This window comes from Eptatretus burgeri, chromosome 9, assembly GCF_056783735.1.
Source record: "Eptatretus burgeri isolate ZD-2024b chromosome 9, Ebu_testis_v1, whole genome shotgun sequence".
Classification (NCBI taxonomy): Eukaryota; Metazoa; Chordata; class Myxini; order Myxiniformes; family Myxinidae; genus Eptatretus; species Eptatretus burgeri.
In genome coordinates, this window is record NC_140969.1 from 82,901,716 (window position 1) to 82,920,463 (window position 18,748).

The window sequence follows — 18,748 nt, forward strand, 5'->3', positions numbered from 1 at the left end:
GAAATAAACTTTGCACTATCAAGTAACTAATTTACCGTTATCATTCCCCGCATCTGGCATCATTGTATTGTTATGCAAGCAGTGTTGTGGCTATCTGTATCTGTCAACACACCTTCAATTGAGGCCATGTGTCCCCCTTGTGATCAATTTATATATGCTTGATTCGAGCTCTTCCACAAGCTTTGATCATGTAAAAAAAAAAAATGTTCAAACTTGTCCGAATTCTGAGTCGATCCGTAACCTGGGAATTTTTGCCAAAATTACTGAGCTGGATCCGAAGCGAGCTTTTGCTTTCAGTTCCAGCACTACTGCAGAGGCTCTGTAGGTATCCATTGGGCTTATGCAGGAGAACAACACCCGTACGACAGGAGAATTGGTTTTATCATTTATCACCCAGTGGGAAAACCACACAAGGGTTTGCATAATTGGAAAAACTAGTGCGTGCCCGTACGTGCGTGGCCGTACGTGCAAAAAAAATTAAAAATAAATAACTTTCCAACCGCGTGCCAGAAACAACAACCACACAGGCCGTTCCTTCGCTCTCGCATGTCCGTATATGCGTGGCCGCACGTGCAAAAATAATAATAATAACTTTCAAACAACCACGCAGGCCATTCCTTCGCTCTTGCGTGCCGATACTGCGTGGCCGTATGTGCAAAAAAAATAATCATAATAACTTTCAAACAAGCACCCAGGCCGTTCCTTCGCTCTCGTAAACGGCGACTGCGTTGGGGCATTGTGTTTATCTATAAATGCGCATAAGAAATCGAGAAATTATTACAATACAGTAAGTCATCACTATCCGGAAGTCCATACATTGTAACCCGTAATGGGGAACGCGCTCTAACTAGGCCATAACTTGGGAACCACTTGTCCGATTAATTTCAAACCTTTTGAAAGGCAAACAAACAGAGATTGCTGGAATTATAGATAGATAGAAGATAGATACTGTGGGTGCAAAACGCCAAGCAACGTGTCCTGTCATTGGTAACTAAATGGCGCCCTTTCCCCATCGGCCACGCCCACGCAGCAATGTGTCCTGTCATTGGTTTGGTAAATAAATGGCCATAACTTGGGAACCGCTTGTCCGATTAATATCAAACCTTGAAAAGGCACATCCACAGGGCCCCAGCAATATACCTGGCAAGTTTCAATTAGATCGGAACAGTGGTTGTCGAGAAACAGCGGTCACAGAAAGACAGACACACAGATTGCTGGAATTATTGGAAAAATTAGGTGATGGGAAAACCACACCAACATTTGACAGAATAATCTCATGCATTATATTTAGGCTTTAAAAAATATATAGAACTGAAATAGCGAAACACAATCGACCACCTATCAAAATTGTATGAATTGTTTAGCATTCCTGTCTGAGAGCAAGGCTCGTGATGTTGAGATTCTATATTCCAATCCTTTATACCACATCCATTTGTCGATTTTCCTCTCGTTAATGTCCTTGTACTTTGTGTACAAGCATAATGATATCCACTCATTAGAACATAATGTCATCCATTTGTCTATTTTCAACCTCATCCATATCATAATCTCACTTTAACAAATGCTTTACAAAAGACAATTCGGTGGTGTATTGGTACAGTGCAATGTTAACTCTTGTATGTCAATGATCCGGTATGGAATTAATTAATTTTTTATTATGCGAGACTTTTTAAGCTTTGCTGTGGTGAGATGTTTATTTTGAAAGTTGAGTGGAGTAGAAATGTGAAAAGTTATAATATGGTAGTTTGACTTTAAGCCATGTGGGCAAAAAAAAAACAAATCGAGGTTTGTGAAATTTCTGGTTACTTCCAATGCAGAACCTTCGAGTGATTATGAGTAGCTTGTATTAGTGGGGCAGATAACAGCAATTTTTGAGAGGAATCGTGCAAATGATGATACAAGCATCAAATTTGGCACATTTGTTCTCCAGGGGATTCTCATCAAATCTGCCTGATTGGCCATTTGAAAATCCAAATTTTGAAAAATTTGAAAAAAAACTTTTTTTTCAAAAAAATCAAGATCACGAATCAATGTTGGATGCTGGCTGAGATTGGTGAATGTTTCAGAAACATCATCAAAGACGTTCCAAGTCTGCCATGCAGTTTTCTTCCCTTTACCGTGGAAGGCAGACACGACGTCACATCCAGTGAACGCATGGAAGTATGGGATCCCTCTCGCTTTCTCAGGCCCTATTGCAGAAACTACCTCATGGACTGGAATCCATCGCGCCTTGGCTCCTTGGCCAAAGGCAATCCCCATGTTCTCAAGACCTAGTTCCTGTAAGGATGGCAGTACAGATATTGCTATGACCAGTACGTTCGTGTCATTAGCCTTAATGATAATGGACTTGCTACCATCCGTCGTTGCATCCCTGGCGTGTACAAATATTCGAGTGTCAGCTTCTTCATGACAACATGGAGACACAGCATTCAGTGACTTCCTTGTGTTGCTCATGGCATCTTCTCCTTTTGTGACAATGACTGTGCTTGTCGTCTGTGCTTCACACATATTTTCCGCAAGGAAGTGAAACAGCTCAGTCTTGTTGCTGTCATCTCAAAGAAAGCTTCTCCAGTTACTTGGGGTCTTACTGGTTCCTGTCACTTCTTCTGATTCCTTGCCCCCTTTTTGACCTTGCCTCGGACTTCAGACTTGACTTCTTGTACACATCAAACACTACGTCCACCCTCTCGTACCTGACACCATAGGATTCCACCTTTGGGATGATGTCTTCTTTCGCATAGTCATCAAATATCTTTGAAGTGCGTGGAGGTAGGGCATTGATAAGTGCTGAGCCATCAATGATGACCGCATCTCCCCTTGGTTCTCTGTCTGGGATGTTCACTTGTGCTTCAAGAATTTCAGCCAGCTGTGACTTCAAATTTTTTTGAAGTTTTATTTTTTTCAAATTTTTCAAAATTTGGATTTTCAAATGGTCAATCGGGCAGATTTGATCAGAAATGCCAAATTTGATGCTTGTATCATAATTTGCACGATTTTTCTACAATCTACTACACTATATAACAGGGAGGGACTTTCATGAATATTGTTATCTGAGCATAAATGTATGATAAAGCAGTGGGGGAAGAAGGGAATAAGGAAAGGCAGTCATCAGTTGCCTTGCACTGTACATCACCGTGCACAACATTGGCAAATCGACGTCACGTTGACATCATATTGCCAATGTTGGACTGACGCTATAAATCTGCTTGTCTACTTCCGAATTTTGCTTATTTCCAAAGAAATCCGGTTCCGAACTTTGCTGATCCTTTGCCAATGGTGGCCCAACGTCTGCATGTTATCTGCTATCTTTTTAATAAATGCAAGTTTGGCCTACATCGGGTTGTACATCAATACATTAAAGAAATTCGGGGGTTTGTGACATTGTTCTGAAAGTACATATTCTGCGCTGAGGTTTTGACACAACAGATAAAAAAAACAACTTATATTTGTGAGTCTGAAGTTAATATGTGCTCAGAATCCTGAGGAATGGGACAATGGCCAGAAGCAGTCATACATACGTGCCCCCATACCGAGTCCACCGGACACTTATATTGTCCACCTCTTAGCTCTGCGTTGTACTGACCGTGTAATGGCATATCCATTCATCTGGAAGAACTTGAGCAGTTCCTGAGCCTTTTCTCTATCTTTGGCCTTTTCCTTTGCCGTGAGTGTGTCGTACGGAACAAGGAGAGGATGAGTCCCTCCACCTGTCAGGCAAACATAGCTTAACATCAACGTTTATCCCATCAAAGGCAGATCAAGTCACTTTACAAGCAGAGAAAAATATTTAGCAGATACAAAACAGTGTTTAAAACAATCATCCTTCATAATAAGAGCCAAAGATATGGAAATCACGAATGAAGGAGAATGTTGTGTTCTACGTACTTGTTAAAGTGAAAAACATTACATCCCAAAATAACACGTGATTGTCATATCTGTTTGGTGGAAAATGTTGGTTAAATGCGACAAATCCGAGTATTATTAAGTCCAGTATATAATCACATACATGTAGTATTTTATGAGATCACTGAAGGTTATCTCAAGCTGAGCTTGTTTCCATTCCTCAGAGAGAAGTTTGTAATTTAATGCAGATAGTCAGTGGGGTTCATATCTTGAGTGTCAGCAGCTCGACAAAAGTACACAATGCTCAGACAATCCACAAAAGTCTTAATTTTATTGCATATCATACCTTTCCCATCAAGCTCAATCTTCTTGTTCTTTGCCCAGGTGTTGTGGTAATTCTCTGCCAGCTGTTCAGCCATAGACTATGTTTGTAGCGTGGTTTGGGGATTCGGGTTTGTGGACAAATATCCGAGTCATCAATCATGTTATGGTAAATGACTGTACAAAATATTTTTTATGGATATTTCTGAAGGGTGAAATGGGAATAAATTATAATGGTTATTTTAAAGTACATTTTATCATAAGCGCGTGTGTTTAAAGTAGTGGTGAAGCTGTGTCGAATCAGGTTTTTAGAAAAGCTCATCCTCTCTTCCCACATTGTTCGTGTCTATGCTCCCGATTTCCCCACGTCTGTGTTTTATGTGGTTTTCCCCAATGTGGTCTGTCTGTATATATCATTTGCATTAACAGCACCAAGGGTCCACGTTGCCGAGAGAGGACAACAGCGCATGGTGCCACATGAAACAAGCAGTCAGGGCAGGTACCTGCACATGATACCAGCAACGTCGACAGCCACATTGGTGCACATTGTTTGCATGAGGACTAAACACATGGGACCACGCAGCTCCGAAAAGGTGGGGGTGACTGTCCACGCAGAGCGGCCAGCAGACTGAGAGGCCACCCAGAGGGGAGTTAATAAAAGAGGACACATGGCACGAAAGCTCTTTGTCTCCGGCTTCTCCCTGCTCCAGTGGTTCATTCTGGTCAAGGTACTGGTTGTGCCTTCGGACGTTCCCTGGCCGCCTGATTCATGTCCCGAGAGTCACCACGGGAAGTATGACCCAACTGTAGGACCTAATCGTCAGCCCATAGACAAATTAAGAGGGACCTCTCAGGCCCTTTGTGTCTGGCGGGTCTTTAGAGATCCACGGAATGTTGCAACATAAAACTAGAGCGAAGATGATGATGCACCATCGCAAATCCCCACGCTTCGACCTTCAAGCAAAATTGAAAGATGGCATAAAGCTCCTCCAGGAATGACCCAATATGAAATACTGAGTTAAAAAAAAACATTTCCCCCGTTTTGAAGCCTTTGACCCAAAGGGGGCATGAACTGGGGGTCAAATCCAAAAAATCATTACGTATTTAATGCATCCCCATTGTTCATTGCATATTCAACTTTTCATTTACAAAATGTTTAAAACAGTGCCCATGATTGCATTTTGGGGGATTTCACCTTTCGATCCTTACCCATAGGGCAGGGCCAAAACTTCTTGCCATGTGGTGATCATAACTACCAGGTTTGGTGAATTTCTGCACAACTGTTTAGGAGATAGTGTGACAGACGGTCAGACGGACAGATGAACAGACCAGATTGAAATATCCTCCGTTTTTTTTCAAAAAGCATGGGGATAATCATTGCCTGCCTCTATAGGTTGCAATCATTGCAATAAAACCTCAATGATTAGAAGCAAATCAAAGTAACCATCATTGATCGCCGAAGTATCAGTGTTTGTCAGTCTGGTCAGGCCAGATCAAATCTGTGACTTTCTACAGGTACCATGTTAACCTGTCCTATCCTATTTCATGGTTGGGTTGTCGGTGACTAAACCGTCTCCACAACCAGGTTTCCGAGTGAGGAGGGTGTATGGATATGGACAACCAGCAGGATTAAAAACAAAACCTGTCAAAGGGTGGAGGAGCTCCTTGTGAACCAATGGCCATCCATATCTGGTGCCCAACTATATCTGTGGACATCCTCGTGCAGTTGGGTACCTCTCTCTCTCGGCGAATGGTGTCAGGATTTGCACTCTGCCCACCGTAAAATGCTTCATTCCACAATATACACAAAAATACAGATAAAACTAAGAAAACCCACTCCATTGGAGTACTTCCTGTTTACGATGGGAATGTGGTAAAGCCTTCCTTGCCCCAATCTTTGATGATAGGAGGAAAACCATGGGGAAAACTAGCTGGGTCGGATTGCAGTGGTGTTTGTCGGGGTGGTGCTGAGGTGTCGTCCACCAGACGGTGCTCTCCTCGGGTTAACTTGAGGCGGTCCCTTTGGGGGGGGGGGGTGCCTTGAATGTCCTCACTGAAAGAGAGGATGATTACCTATCTCTGCTGTCATCTGAGCCCAAGCATTTGAACATCAGGATAACAACACTTCTGAGGTTCAGAGCCCGGGTAGTGGTGATATATCATGGTGCAGTGCGTGGTTGTACCTACTACTGGTCTGGCCAGTCTAATGGTTACCACGTGCTAGGGGTTGCTGTAGCTGTATCCAATAAGCTTACTCCCATGATAATTGAGGTAACACTGGTCAACAAGACTGAGTATTTGTCACTATCTGGGTGTCATTTCCCTGGTTTCTGTATTTGCTCCGACTGAGGCGAGTGATCTCGCCACGCTACATGGTGAAGAAGGGGTTCTATGCCATGCTACAGTTCGTGGTTGATCAATGCCCCCAACGAGATACTCTTCTCGTCTTTGTGAATTTCAATGCATCGACTGGCACTGATAGGGATGGTTATGAGACACGTGTTGGTCCCCATGGGTCTGACATTGTGAACCAGAATAGCACTACGTCCCTTGACTTTGCAAGAAGTCGTGGACTGAGGGTGGCTGGTTTGTCAATTCAATGCTCACAGCCACTTCACTGAACTTCGTATTCCAATGCTAGTGGTATGGCAAACGAGAATGACCAGGTACTCATTGATGGTCGCTGGAGGATGCTCCAGAACTGCAGGATCTATCAGAGTGCTCAGTTCCTCAATACTGACCACAGGCTTGTTGCAACAACTCTGAAGTTGCAGCTCAAAAATAAGGAGAATGGTACCATCCTAGCCTAGGCTGGATGTTAAAAAGGTCAAGGATGAGAGGGTAGCTGAGGAGTTTGTGAAGAAGCTGAGTGGGGATCTGGGGGGGGGGGTCTGGGTGTTTCGGGGCATCATGAAGAGTTGTGGAGTACTTTCAAGACCACCATTTTTGATGTTGCTCATGGTTGCCTTGGAACTCACTGTCAGGCGAAAAGGAACTTTATCACCCAGAGAACACTGGATACCAATGATCAGAGTTGCAGGGCCAAGTTTAATGGCAGAACTGAGCTGTTCAGGGAGCTGAGGTGTAAAACTGAATGTGCACCAAGGGTGGATAAGGAGCCTTTTGTGCGAGGAAACTGTGAAGGGGTAAAGAATCACCTGTGGCAAAGTGATTCTTGTCTTGCTCACAGAGGAATAAGTGCATTGCATTCCTCCAAGCCTGTCCGTCGGTGCACTGCTGTGAGAACGGAGGGCGGTGAGCTCTTGACAGAAGCGACTTAATTGAAGGCCTGCTGAGCCAGTTACTTTGAGCAGCTGTATCAGGCTGACCCACCAGCTGCTGAGTTGGATGTCACGTGTGTGATCTACTGCTGACCCTCCATCAACTGTGAACACAGGCTGCGGTGAACCAGTTGAAATGGGGTAAAGCTCCTGGGATCTGTGGCATCCATGCTGAACTTCTCAAGGCTGGTGGAAATGCTGTACTCATGTCATTGCATGCAGTTCTGTGCTCTGACTGGAATACAGACATCATCTCAACTGACTGGGAGGCCTTGTTGGTCCTCTCTGGAAAGGGAAGGGTGATCGCAAGGACTGCAACAACTGTCAAGGGGTGATGCTGCTGTCAGTGCTGGGCAAGGTCTTTGCTTGGATAATTATTGATAGTGTTTGTCACCATCTGCTTGAGCACCAGCGCCAAGAGCAGTCTGGATATACAGTACCAAAGAGGTCAAAGACTGACCTTATCCTTGCTCTTCAGGTCTTCACCAAATGCAGGCAACAGTTTCAGCAGGGGATGCTTGCAGCCAATGTTGATCTCCACAAAGCGTTCGATTCAGTGAATCGGGATGCCCTCTGGAGGGTTCTTGGTCTTTGTGGTGTGCCACCAAGACTGATCAATCTGATTTCTGAACTATACTCTGGTTCTGAGAGTGCTGTGAGGTGTGGTGGTTCCAACACTGACTTATTTCCAATTGTGACTAGAGTTCGTCAGGGAAGTGTACTGGCCCCCTCCACTTTTCAGCACTTGTACAAGCCTGATGTTGGCTCAGTGATTAGGGTGGCGGCTTGGGATCCTAGGGTCCTGAGTTCAAGTCCCGTCGGCTGCTGAATTAATTCACCAGGGGGTTGACTCAGCCTGTCATCCTTCTGAGGTCGGCAAAATGAGTACCAGTTCCAGTGTGTGTACTGCTAGAGGGGCACTGCATCAGCGACACAGTTGCGCTTCAAGAAATGATAGCTACCCCGACAGCTAGGCTGCCATACGACCACCAACAGCAGCACTTGTATGGACTGCTTTTTGGGAAGGAGGTCGGACAGATCAAGCTGCGGTGCATCGTTTGGGAATGTCAAGATCTTTGACCTTGATTTCACAGATGATGTCTGGATCGGGCCTGGGGAGTCATAGATGCACTGGATCATGAGATGCGGCGCTGTCGATACCGATGCAGGAGGATGAAGGTCTGAGTCTTTAAGTCCTGGTGCTTCCAGTCTTGCTCTACAGATGTGAGACTTGGACTCTAACCAAGGATCTGAGACAAAGACTTAACTCCTTCGGTACCAGGTCTCTTTGGAGAATCCTTGGATATCGCCGGTAAGATTTTGCGTCCAACGAGCATTTGCTGAGAGACACAGATAAGATGTGTTACCTGTATAGTCTGTGAGCACCAGCTGTGGCTGTATGAACATGTGGCTCATTTTCCTGATGCTGATCCTGCTCACCAGATTCTCTCAGCGAGGGCGCCTCGTGAGTGGAGGAGGTCAACGGGCCCACTATGTGCCTCGTGGTTGCAGCAGGTTAATTGGCATCTCAATGAGATGAGGATGGACCAGGCATCTACCTGGGGAATGGCCAGGCGGAAGCCCCTGGAGTACTGGCGGAAAGTGGACGCAGCGACGCGCTGCTCCGGCACATGCTCCCATACCTCACCTGACCTATCAGTACCCATTACCTATATTATGAGATGAAAAATGGAAAAATACATCAACATATCTGGAATAAAAATATATAATGGAATGAATCAAAAAAAAAAAACAAGGAAATACAAACTCCAATTGAACCTGTTCGGCACGTGGTGAGAAAAGCTTGGAACAAAAGTACAGTTGAACAGAAAATGATACTCTCCCTCAAATGGACTAAAACACATTGACGTAAACGAGTCAAGGACGATTTTCAGAAAGTAAAGGCCAAATGAGGATGATAGTTTAGGCTTTGAAAGGTGTTGTCATGGTTTCTCTTATGAACAACACTGTAATCAAGGTCTGGAAACAATACCCAACAACAAGTGATCTTAAAATGGAAACATTCCGCAGTGGGGAACAGCTACATCAAAAACAATTTGACCAAACCATGAGGCTGAATATTTGTCTCAACAATACACCTTTCAGTTGAGAGTTAATTTGCTTTATAAAACAAATGACACAACAAGATGCATTCCAAAGAAAAAAATACAATGCACTTGTTCAGAGCTATGTTATCAATTCATGCATTTCACCTGGAGGTCGCGGGACAGTGTGACAGTGTTCAGGTCTGCCGGTCGGGGTGTGTAACCATCTGTTGGTGTCTGTAAGCATACCAAATGAAATACAATCTGTATAAAAATTATTCATCTATTAAGACGAGGCAAAAGAGGATGTTTGGGTTGAGATCATGACAAAGAAAGATAGCTCGATGATTCAGCAGACCAACCAATGGAATGTCTGGGCCTTTGTCTTAAAGAGACAATAAGTATTACGTGAAGGCAAGACACAATTGGGAAAAACAAAACTATACGTAATCATTTATTGAGAAACAAATGAGCTAGGTAATGTGTAATGGATGAAGGAAACACTAAAAGGCATTTATGAATGAATACTGTTTAGATTGTCAGAGAGACTGATAGAGAAGGCTCCATTATCTTCTATATATTACTAAACCTCTCCTCTTGTATGTATGTATGTATGTATGTATGTATGTATATGTATGTATATGTATGTATGTTCCCGAAATACAGGCAAAAGGGTACACGATAGCGCAAAAATTTTAGGGCCACCTTACTTACTATTCTCCTGCGGTGTGCAGTCTCAAGTTTCATTAAAATAGGGCAAAAAAAAAATATTAAAAATATACCATCAGAGATGGGGAATCCCCCGCCATTGAATGAAAAAGGTCATACATATTCCAGATAATGAGGGAGGTGAATTGGAAACAAGACACCATTTGGTCATCATCTCGAAAAAGTTCCCAGGGGTGAGGAACGTAGAAACCAAAAATAATTGAAATCAGATAAGCGGTTTTCCAATTCTTACAAAAAACTTTTTTTTTCAAAATGGCCACCCCAGTCGGCCATCTTGGATCCGGCCACGCCCAAAATCAATAGGGTTCTTCCTTTTCAGGTGGTACATGTGTGACCCAAATTTCAAATAGATATGGTGAACAGTTTATGAGTTATCGCACTCACAGCTATAAATGTTGACACCCGGACGGATGGATGGACGGACGGACGGACAGCCAGACGCCCTAGGTGACAACAATATCCCCCTTCCGCCAAGCGGCGGGGGATAAAAAATCAATTCCCGATTCAGTCAAGTACTCTTTGGGAGAATTTGATCAATGCAAACAACCATTAGCGGTATAGTTCACTGGAGCTATCTTGTTTTTTTCTTCAAATGATGTTTTTTTTATCAACTGCTGTCACAACAGGAACCCAACGGGTTCACGGGTCGTCTAGTAACATTGAAAATACATGTGAGGACTCTGGTAAATACCACTCCTGAATCTTCATTTGTACTGAGCAATGTATCATCAGGACCGACAAGTGTACTGTGGACTAAGGTGAATTTGAACCAAACTTAGCATTACTAACAGATCACAAACTAACTCGTTCTATTTGGAACTATATTATTGATATTTTAAAAAATGAAGGCCTGCCAACTCGCATTCAGGGTGAGGCTCACGAGGCCTGCACGGTCCCGGATGAGGACCGCTCGGTGGTCCAAATGTTGGACCTGAACCTTGCCTGCCGGTGAGCTCAACTAGTTAGTCGTGATAACTTAATTTTCAAATTACGAACAGGATTTGAGGAGAAAACCAATTCAAGCTTTTGCAAAAAGTAGACCTTATTACCTTCCAAATAAATGAGTCTAATTGAGTTGAAAATCAAAGAGCTTTTAAACAATTCCATCGTTGGTGATTGAAAGCATGAAGTCATTTTCAGAATCGTTTTTATTTTTGGGAAACAATGCTTTGTCATTGACTAATCCACACAATGCGAACACAAAGGCCAGTCTTCTTTTAAACAAACTCCCAATCAGGATAGCATGCACTCACTATCCACAATTCAAAATTGCTTCACTACATTAACTGATTTCTCCTCATGATAAACCAAACTGAGTTATGTACATATTGTGAAGGACAATATTCAAGCTCAGAGGTAATGGTCAGAAAAATAATTTTGTAACTTTGTAACCAAAATGAATGACTCAGTGATATGATATTGAGAATCGAAGTGTGGTGTAAAGTGGATAATGCACCGTGCATCCCATACTTTGTTTGAATAAAACAATTTCTATACAAATATTAACACTTTCGTTTTACATCTCAAACTTTGTTCGGAGACATAACAGATTGAGATATGGTTCAGGCTTTTGGTTGAGTTTTTATTGTTTTAGAAGAACTCTCCATGTTTGCAAGGGATACAAAGTGGAGGGGATGGAGATGAAAACGAGTGGATTGATTGAATAAACTTACTTTAATGGTAAAAACAGTGCTAAATGATAGTACATTGGATTAGTTAATTAGAGAACCTCTGCCTTACACTCAGGTAAATCAATATGGTCATCAGGCTATCCCTAATAACTAGGACAGTGTAGTTATCAGGCTATCCATAGTAATTTGGAAGAAAATAGCATGGTTATCAGCCTATCCCTAGTAATTAGGGGAAATCAGTGTGCTTATCAGCCCTATCCCGAGTAACTATGGCAAAATAGTGTGGTTATGAGCCTATCCATAGTTACCAGGGCAAAACAGTGTGGTTATCAGGTTATCTTCAAGTTTGAAATGTTTGCTGGTCTCAAGGGAAATCCACAGAGTCATATTGTAGCAATGCTTCTTCACCAATAACCAATACAGATTTCACTCTCACCTGAGAGGCTTGGGCCTTCATTTGGGTTGCCATAGCATCGGCATCACGTGAGCGCTCAATCATCCAACCCAATGCCAGCATCGTTTTGACGGATTCCTTGATTGGCCAGCGGTACGTTTCCTTTTCCTGCACAAAGAAACATGTGACATTAATGGAGTTAGGAATAAAGAGAAAGGGTGACCAGTCTGCTTTTGAACAAATTGAGGAATCAGATTACACGAAATGTCAATTATTAATTTTATAATAATGATCACAAACCTTTTGAGAATATATATACAGTATATATATATATATATATATATATATATATATATATATATATATATATATATATATATATATATATATATATATATATATATATATTGTTGCGGATTCGCGCCCGCCGGCGTGCGGACGGCCACGTAACTCGAATCGCGGCACGTCGCCCACCGGACGGACCATCCAGTCGTGACCCTCTCGGACTAACGCCGGGAACTAGTCACGGGTGGACCTTTCGGTCTCACCACAATCGTGCCAATCGGCCCCCGCGTGCGATAGGGTTGCTCGCCAAATTCGACCTACCTAAGTACCCACACGGAGGGTAGACCGGGCGATCGCACCTCGCCGCAGGTCGACTTCGGACACGGGCCACTTTAAGCGACCCGCTCCGTACTATCGGGATAACCGAGCGGTGTTATTCGTCGGCCTCGACGGTTCGATTAACTATCGGGCGTTTTAGCCCACGACCAACCCTTTACGTGAAGCAAGATGGAGATTCAATGAAAGAAAAGACGAAGCGAAGCGGGAAAACAGTTCAACCATAAGCACATTTATTTCACGATGGCACACGGAAAACACACATATACAATTACACCAAAAGCACATGTAAAAGGAGAAACACAATATTACACAAAAAGCAAATATAAAAGAGAAACACAATGCAGAGCTATCCGACTACCGAGCACACGGCAACACTTATACAATTTTACTTCACAGACGGCGCCGACAACACAGATACTCAAAGCAAAAGAAAAAGAACCACCCTCCAGGATGAGGGGGGTAGGCGGGCCTGGGGCCGAGACCGTGTCGGGCCTACCCGTCTGATGATGAGACGCAAAGCGGCGGTGGCGCCTCAACTCCGCGGGCCTCGCGGACAGTGTCTGGTAGGGGGTGGGAAAGGGGCCCCCTTGTCGCACTATCTCAGCGCGGGGGGAAACAGGAGGGGGTTGTTGATGCTCGGGGGGGAGGAGGATATCACCCTGTCTCGGGTCCCGCGACGAGCGTCTCCTCCTTGACCTTGGTCGCGTTGCTGGCCTCTCCCTCTGCAGCTCCCGGCACCGACGCGAGCACCCCCTTGTCCGCCTTCGCCGCCGCCACCTCTCCACAGCTCCGTCTAATCGCCCTCTCCATCTCCTCTCTTGGCTCGTCCCAACTCTTCACTCTTGACTTCTCCCCTCCGAACCCACAACTGCCAACTGTTTGGCGAGCGCGGCCGTTTATATAAGCCCCGTGGCTTCGCTCCTTCACCTTTGACCCTCTGCCTCCGACCCTTCACCTCTCTAACTGGCTCCCCATTGGACCGAGGAAAAGTGGGCGTGAATGCTTTTTGATCCATGAATTTGCATATAGCGTCCTCACTCCAACGCCCTGGAGGCGGGGCCAATTCGCCCCAGCTCGCCGATAGGACGGAACAGAAGTGGGCGTGAGTTGTTTTTGATCCGTTTTTCTTCGGAAAGTCTGTGATGTTTCTGAACATGCTGCTCGGTGCGCGCCCTACACGAGTCCAGTATCGGTGCCCACAAGTGGCGTGGGAATGGCGGTGATGCGATGGTTGCGAGGGCAAGTTGTGACGGTAAAGTTCGTGGCTGTTGTTGTGAAGCGGCGTTGTGGTTGGTGGTTGTTGTTGTGAAGCGGAGTTGTGGTTGGTGGTTGTTGTTGTGAAGCGGCGTTGTGGTTGGTGGTTGTTGTTGTGAAGCGGCGTTGTGGTTGGTGGTGGTAGTAATGGCGGCTGGTCCAAAATAAAGATAGTAAAAGAAAAACGGCTATCCTGAAGAGTCGCAGCCCGACTGAATGACATTTATTCCCTCGAAACAACGGGTTTGGGCCTAACTACACATATACTTACAGAGATATCTCACCTAAGGGACCTGAATGGTGGTTTGTGAATTTCGTCAACCACAACAATATATACATATATATATATATATATATATATATATATATATATATATATATATATATATATATATATATATATATATATATAAAATACAGTCACACGGTCCGACCCGGAAGCCCAAGTTCAAATTGGGTGAGTCGCTGATCGGTGGGTGAGTCCAGCATAGCAATCGGTCTCCAGGGAAGTGACGATGACAAGACAGCCATCGGTGATGAAACACCCAAGAGCCACAAGCCACAAATGAGCCTACTCTTTTACGGCCTAAAGTGTAGCTCTGCCTTCGGTCGGTTGTGATCCCTGTGCGTTGTCCCCAATTGGCTGCTTAATTTGGGAGCATCATGACTTTCTGATCTGATTGATGCATCCCCCTGATTGGTGGCATTATAAAGGGGGTGGGATTGTATTGTGACGTGTTTTATGCTCACCCCCAGATTGGTGGCATATTCGATGGGCATGAACGCATTGTGATCCGGCGTTTTGCCACGTACAGGTGCTATGCCGGGATGCAGTTTTGGGCAGTTACAGCCGCTCTTACCATATGGGGAGACGAAAGAAACGGAAGACTACATGGAACAATATAGGAATATGGATCTGAAGAGAAACACTCGGGAGGTGGACGACTATCGATTACATATGCAACACATATCTATTCACATATAGTAAGATACGCTTAACTAAACAGACACTTAAATACCTGCCATTATACTGAAGATTATTTAACCCCCAAATTACATTTCAGCAACAATACACACACACACACACACACAACATATATATATATATATATATATATATATATATATATATATATATATATATATATATATATATATATATATATATATATATACATATATATATATATATATATATATATATATATATATATATATATATATATATATGTATATATTAGAAAGGTTACCTTCTCAGAAAAGAGTTTGAAAGGCTTGAGCATTGGGTGAGTTTTTGCTTCCTCATCGAGGATTTCAGAGCAGGTCCAGTCGGCTGTCAACTGCCATAAAAGGAATAAGAGGTTAAGCAAGAGGGCTATCTTTCTTTTGACAATCAACTGGTTGAAAAAAATTATTCTCAGTTCAAGCAGCAAATTTAATTTGATTCAATAAGAAAACCCCATTCAAGTCTTAACAGGAAGGAAAATCTAAACTTTATACTAATCTACGAGTGTGTTTATCTTCTCATTGAAACAAAAAAAACGAATTCATCTCCAGGATGAGTCATAAGTCCCAGGACACGGTTTTAGCTACTTGCACAATATTTGTTTATACCATCAATTTATAATTTTCTTTTTTTTCCATTATCTGCATCTTGACAATTCACAAATGACAATTGCTTTACATGGTTTCACGTGAAGGTGTTCTTTCAATGTGTGACGTAACGATGAATACGAACAAAATACCCAAGTCTGCAATCCCTCCTCCTTCCAATTTTACAGTTTTCCCTACTTGGAGTTTCCTTGGAGTTTCCTTCTGTATCCATCTTGTCCACGCCATGCATGCGTGTTTTGCATTCTGGTTTTGTTTGGTACGTCCTGATCCGTTCAGTGTACTAGCTCTTCCATGAACCTCGACTATGAAGAAAACCTCGACTATGAAGAAAATATCGACTTGAAGTCATAAAAAAAACAAGAAAAAAAAGACAGTCAGCAATTACAAATTGATAGTAGGATTCTGACTTGCCATCTCTCTGTATTTCAACTGATCTACACAAGGATTGGCAAAATGATGCCTTACAACAGCTCTTACAGACTAAAGCAGGTAGGCATTGTCTGACATTTCCTTTTCGATTTTCCAGGGATTAAAGGTCAAAATTAGTTGCCAAATTCAGGTTTTTGGCATGCCATATGCATTTACTGTATGTATTTTATCCAATGCAGCCAAAACCTGGCACAAGCATACCTTCCTGCAGCCCCAACTGAAAAAAAAGCAGGGAGAAATTGGTGAAGTGTCTTCCTTTCCATTTCACAAGGGTCAAAGATCAAATTTGGTCACAACATTAAAGGTTTTGATCCTGCAAGCTTTATATTTAAACCAATCCAGACAAGACATGGCAGAGAAAAACCTGATTACCGCAACCCCTTCAGACTAAAGTCGGTAAGCATTGGTCAGGTGTCTTTCATTTGATTTTTACAGGGGTCAAAGTGAATTGGGAGAATGAGGGAGAGGGGGAAAAATATTGCATCTGCTTGAGAATGTCTGCAATTCAAGTTAATATTCCTACAAATGAGGCCTTCACTGAGCATGCATATGCAGCAAAGTAACAAAGCTCATTAATTGTTAAGTTAGGTGATGAGACAATAGTTATGGGCATTGCAGAGTCAATGACGCAAAAAAAAAACAATGCTCACTTGCCATGGAATTATAAAAAGGAAGCACGAATACTGCATTGTACAACATTTCCTTACTAATTACATTGCCTTACATTTCCAAATGACCGCTTCCCTGGCCAGGCCTTACAAATTTGTCCAAAATGAAAAAAATGTCATGTAACATTGTGGTTTATTTTGTAAACAAGGTTCGTGGAAGGCTCATGGGAGAGCGAGAGCACTGAACAGATCAAGACACAACAGAACAAAAGGAACAGTAGAAATTGGGGGGAAACATCAACAGCAGGGTTGAATGATAAACTAGAGAGAGACTTAGACAAATAAGGAAAGTGGGATGGAAAAAGAGGTCAGGGAGGATGCAGGGCATGGACAAGATGGATACAGAACCAAACTCTCAGGAAGGAAAAACTGGAAATTTGGAAGGAGGTGGACTTGGGGATGAAGAGGTTAACGGGTTAGAAGAGATCATGGTTTTGAATGGGGGATGATCTGAGATGGGAGTGAACAGCTGTCTTGAAGACTTGGAGGGAAGAATGAGATTGAAGAGCTTGTGGAAGTTGGTTCCATAGGAGAGAAAAAAAGAGGAACAAATGAGTGGAGGTGAGCAGTGATCATGGATTTTGAAGTTTCACCAGAATGAGGTTGCTGGTTGATCAGATGTGTCCAGCAAAAACCTGAGGGGGCAAAGAGCAGAGGGCGCGATATCAGAAAGGAGGCGGTAGAAGACAGAGAGACCCTTGACCTGTCTGCGATGAGAAGTTTATCGGCCCATAGACTCAGCTTCAACATTGGAGATTCCAATGAGCTGGAAGGCCTTGTTTTCCATGGCATCAAGCTGAGCAAGATGTGAGGCAGGGAAGCCAGCCCAGAGTGGAGAGCAATACTCCTTCTTGCTGTGGGTTAATACCTTGTAGGTAGATAGGAGTTCAAGTGTGTCAAGGAAGGGCTTCGTATGACGGAGGATGCCCAGTCGCTGGCTGGTTTTGAAGGCCAACTTAGAAATGTGGTTTGCCCATGAAAGATCATGGCTGTCTGTTTGTGAGACCCAGGACTTTGAATGACTGAACGTAGATGGGAGGGGGGGGGTTGCCAAATCGTCCTTTCAGAGAGGGGGAGTGATAGTGTGAGATTTGTCAGGATTTAAAGACATTACAAATGTTTGAATCTTATGATTATGTCAAGGTCTGCAGGGAGGGAAGAGGCTGCTGCCTACCGATCTGAAGGATGAGGGATGTCAAGGCAGAGGTTGGAGTCATCAGCAAATATATAAAGGCGATTTTTCAGAGAGTGAAATTGATCACTGATGAAGATTAGGGATAGGACTGGGCCGAGAACAATGTCTTGGGGCACTACAGCCTAAACAAGGAGAGGAGATGGAAGAACCATTGAACCAACATAAGAACCATTGAGAGGCACACGGCTATGAGAGTAGAGGAGGTCAGTAAGCCATGTGTGGAGTTGGCCTTGGAATGCCATACATTTTGAGAGTAAGGCAGGATGCCAGACTATCAAAAGTATGGGAGATGTCCAGAGAGAAGGCCCTAATCTCATGTCTGACATTGAGGACCCCCATCCATTGTTGGACAAGCAGAAGCAGCATGTCCAAGGTGGAGTGACCTGGTCTGAAACTGAATTGGTGATCTGAGATGAGGTTGTAGGAGAAAAGGAAGGATTTTACATCAACTACAAGGATAGATTCCATGACCTTGATGATGATTGGAAGTAAGCTGATAGGTTTGTAGTTGAGGGGATCGGTTTTTGCACATTTTTATGTAATGCAGTGATGTTGGCTGATTTCCAAGCAGAGGGAAGATGACTGAGGGCAAAGGATAGGATTGAAGGAGCAGAAAGAGGATGTGCAAAAGCAGCAGAGTGGATTTAAAGACATGTGAGCTGATGCCATCCAGTCCAGTTGCAGAATCAGAGTTGAGGGTTGAAAGAACCTTCTCCACCT

General features: G+C 43.5%; 1 protein-coding gene across 13 annotated transcripts in view; it reads right to left on the reverse strand.

The window, feature by feature from the left end:
* Positions 1-18,748, reverse strand: part of LOC147020464 (ryanodine receptor 2-like) — a 372,265-nt gene that overhangs the window by 209,367 nt on the left and 144,150 nt on the right. For all 13 annotated transcript variants that reach the window (XM_085895797.1, XM_085895798.1, XM_085895792.1 and 10 more), the window contains 5 exons: positions 15,373-15,462; positions 12,287-12,412; positions 9,659-9,727; positions 4,190-4,265; positions 3,584-3,707 (listed from right to left, as the gene is read on the reverse strand). In XM_085895797.1, the coding sequence (XP_085751923.1) occupies positions 3,584-3,707; positions 4,190-4,265; positions 9,659-9,727; positions 12,287-12,412; positions 15,373-15,462 (485 nt within the window). The remainder of the gene's footprint in view (positions 1-3,583; positions 3,708-4,189; positions 4,266-9,658; positions 9,728-12,286; positions 12,413-15,372; positions 15,463-18,748) is intronic.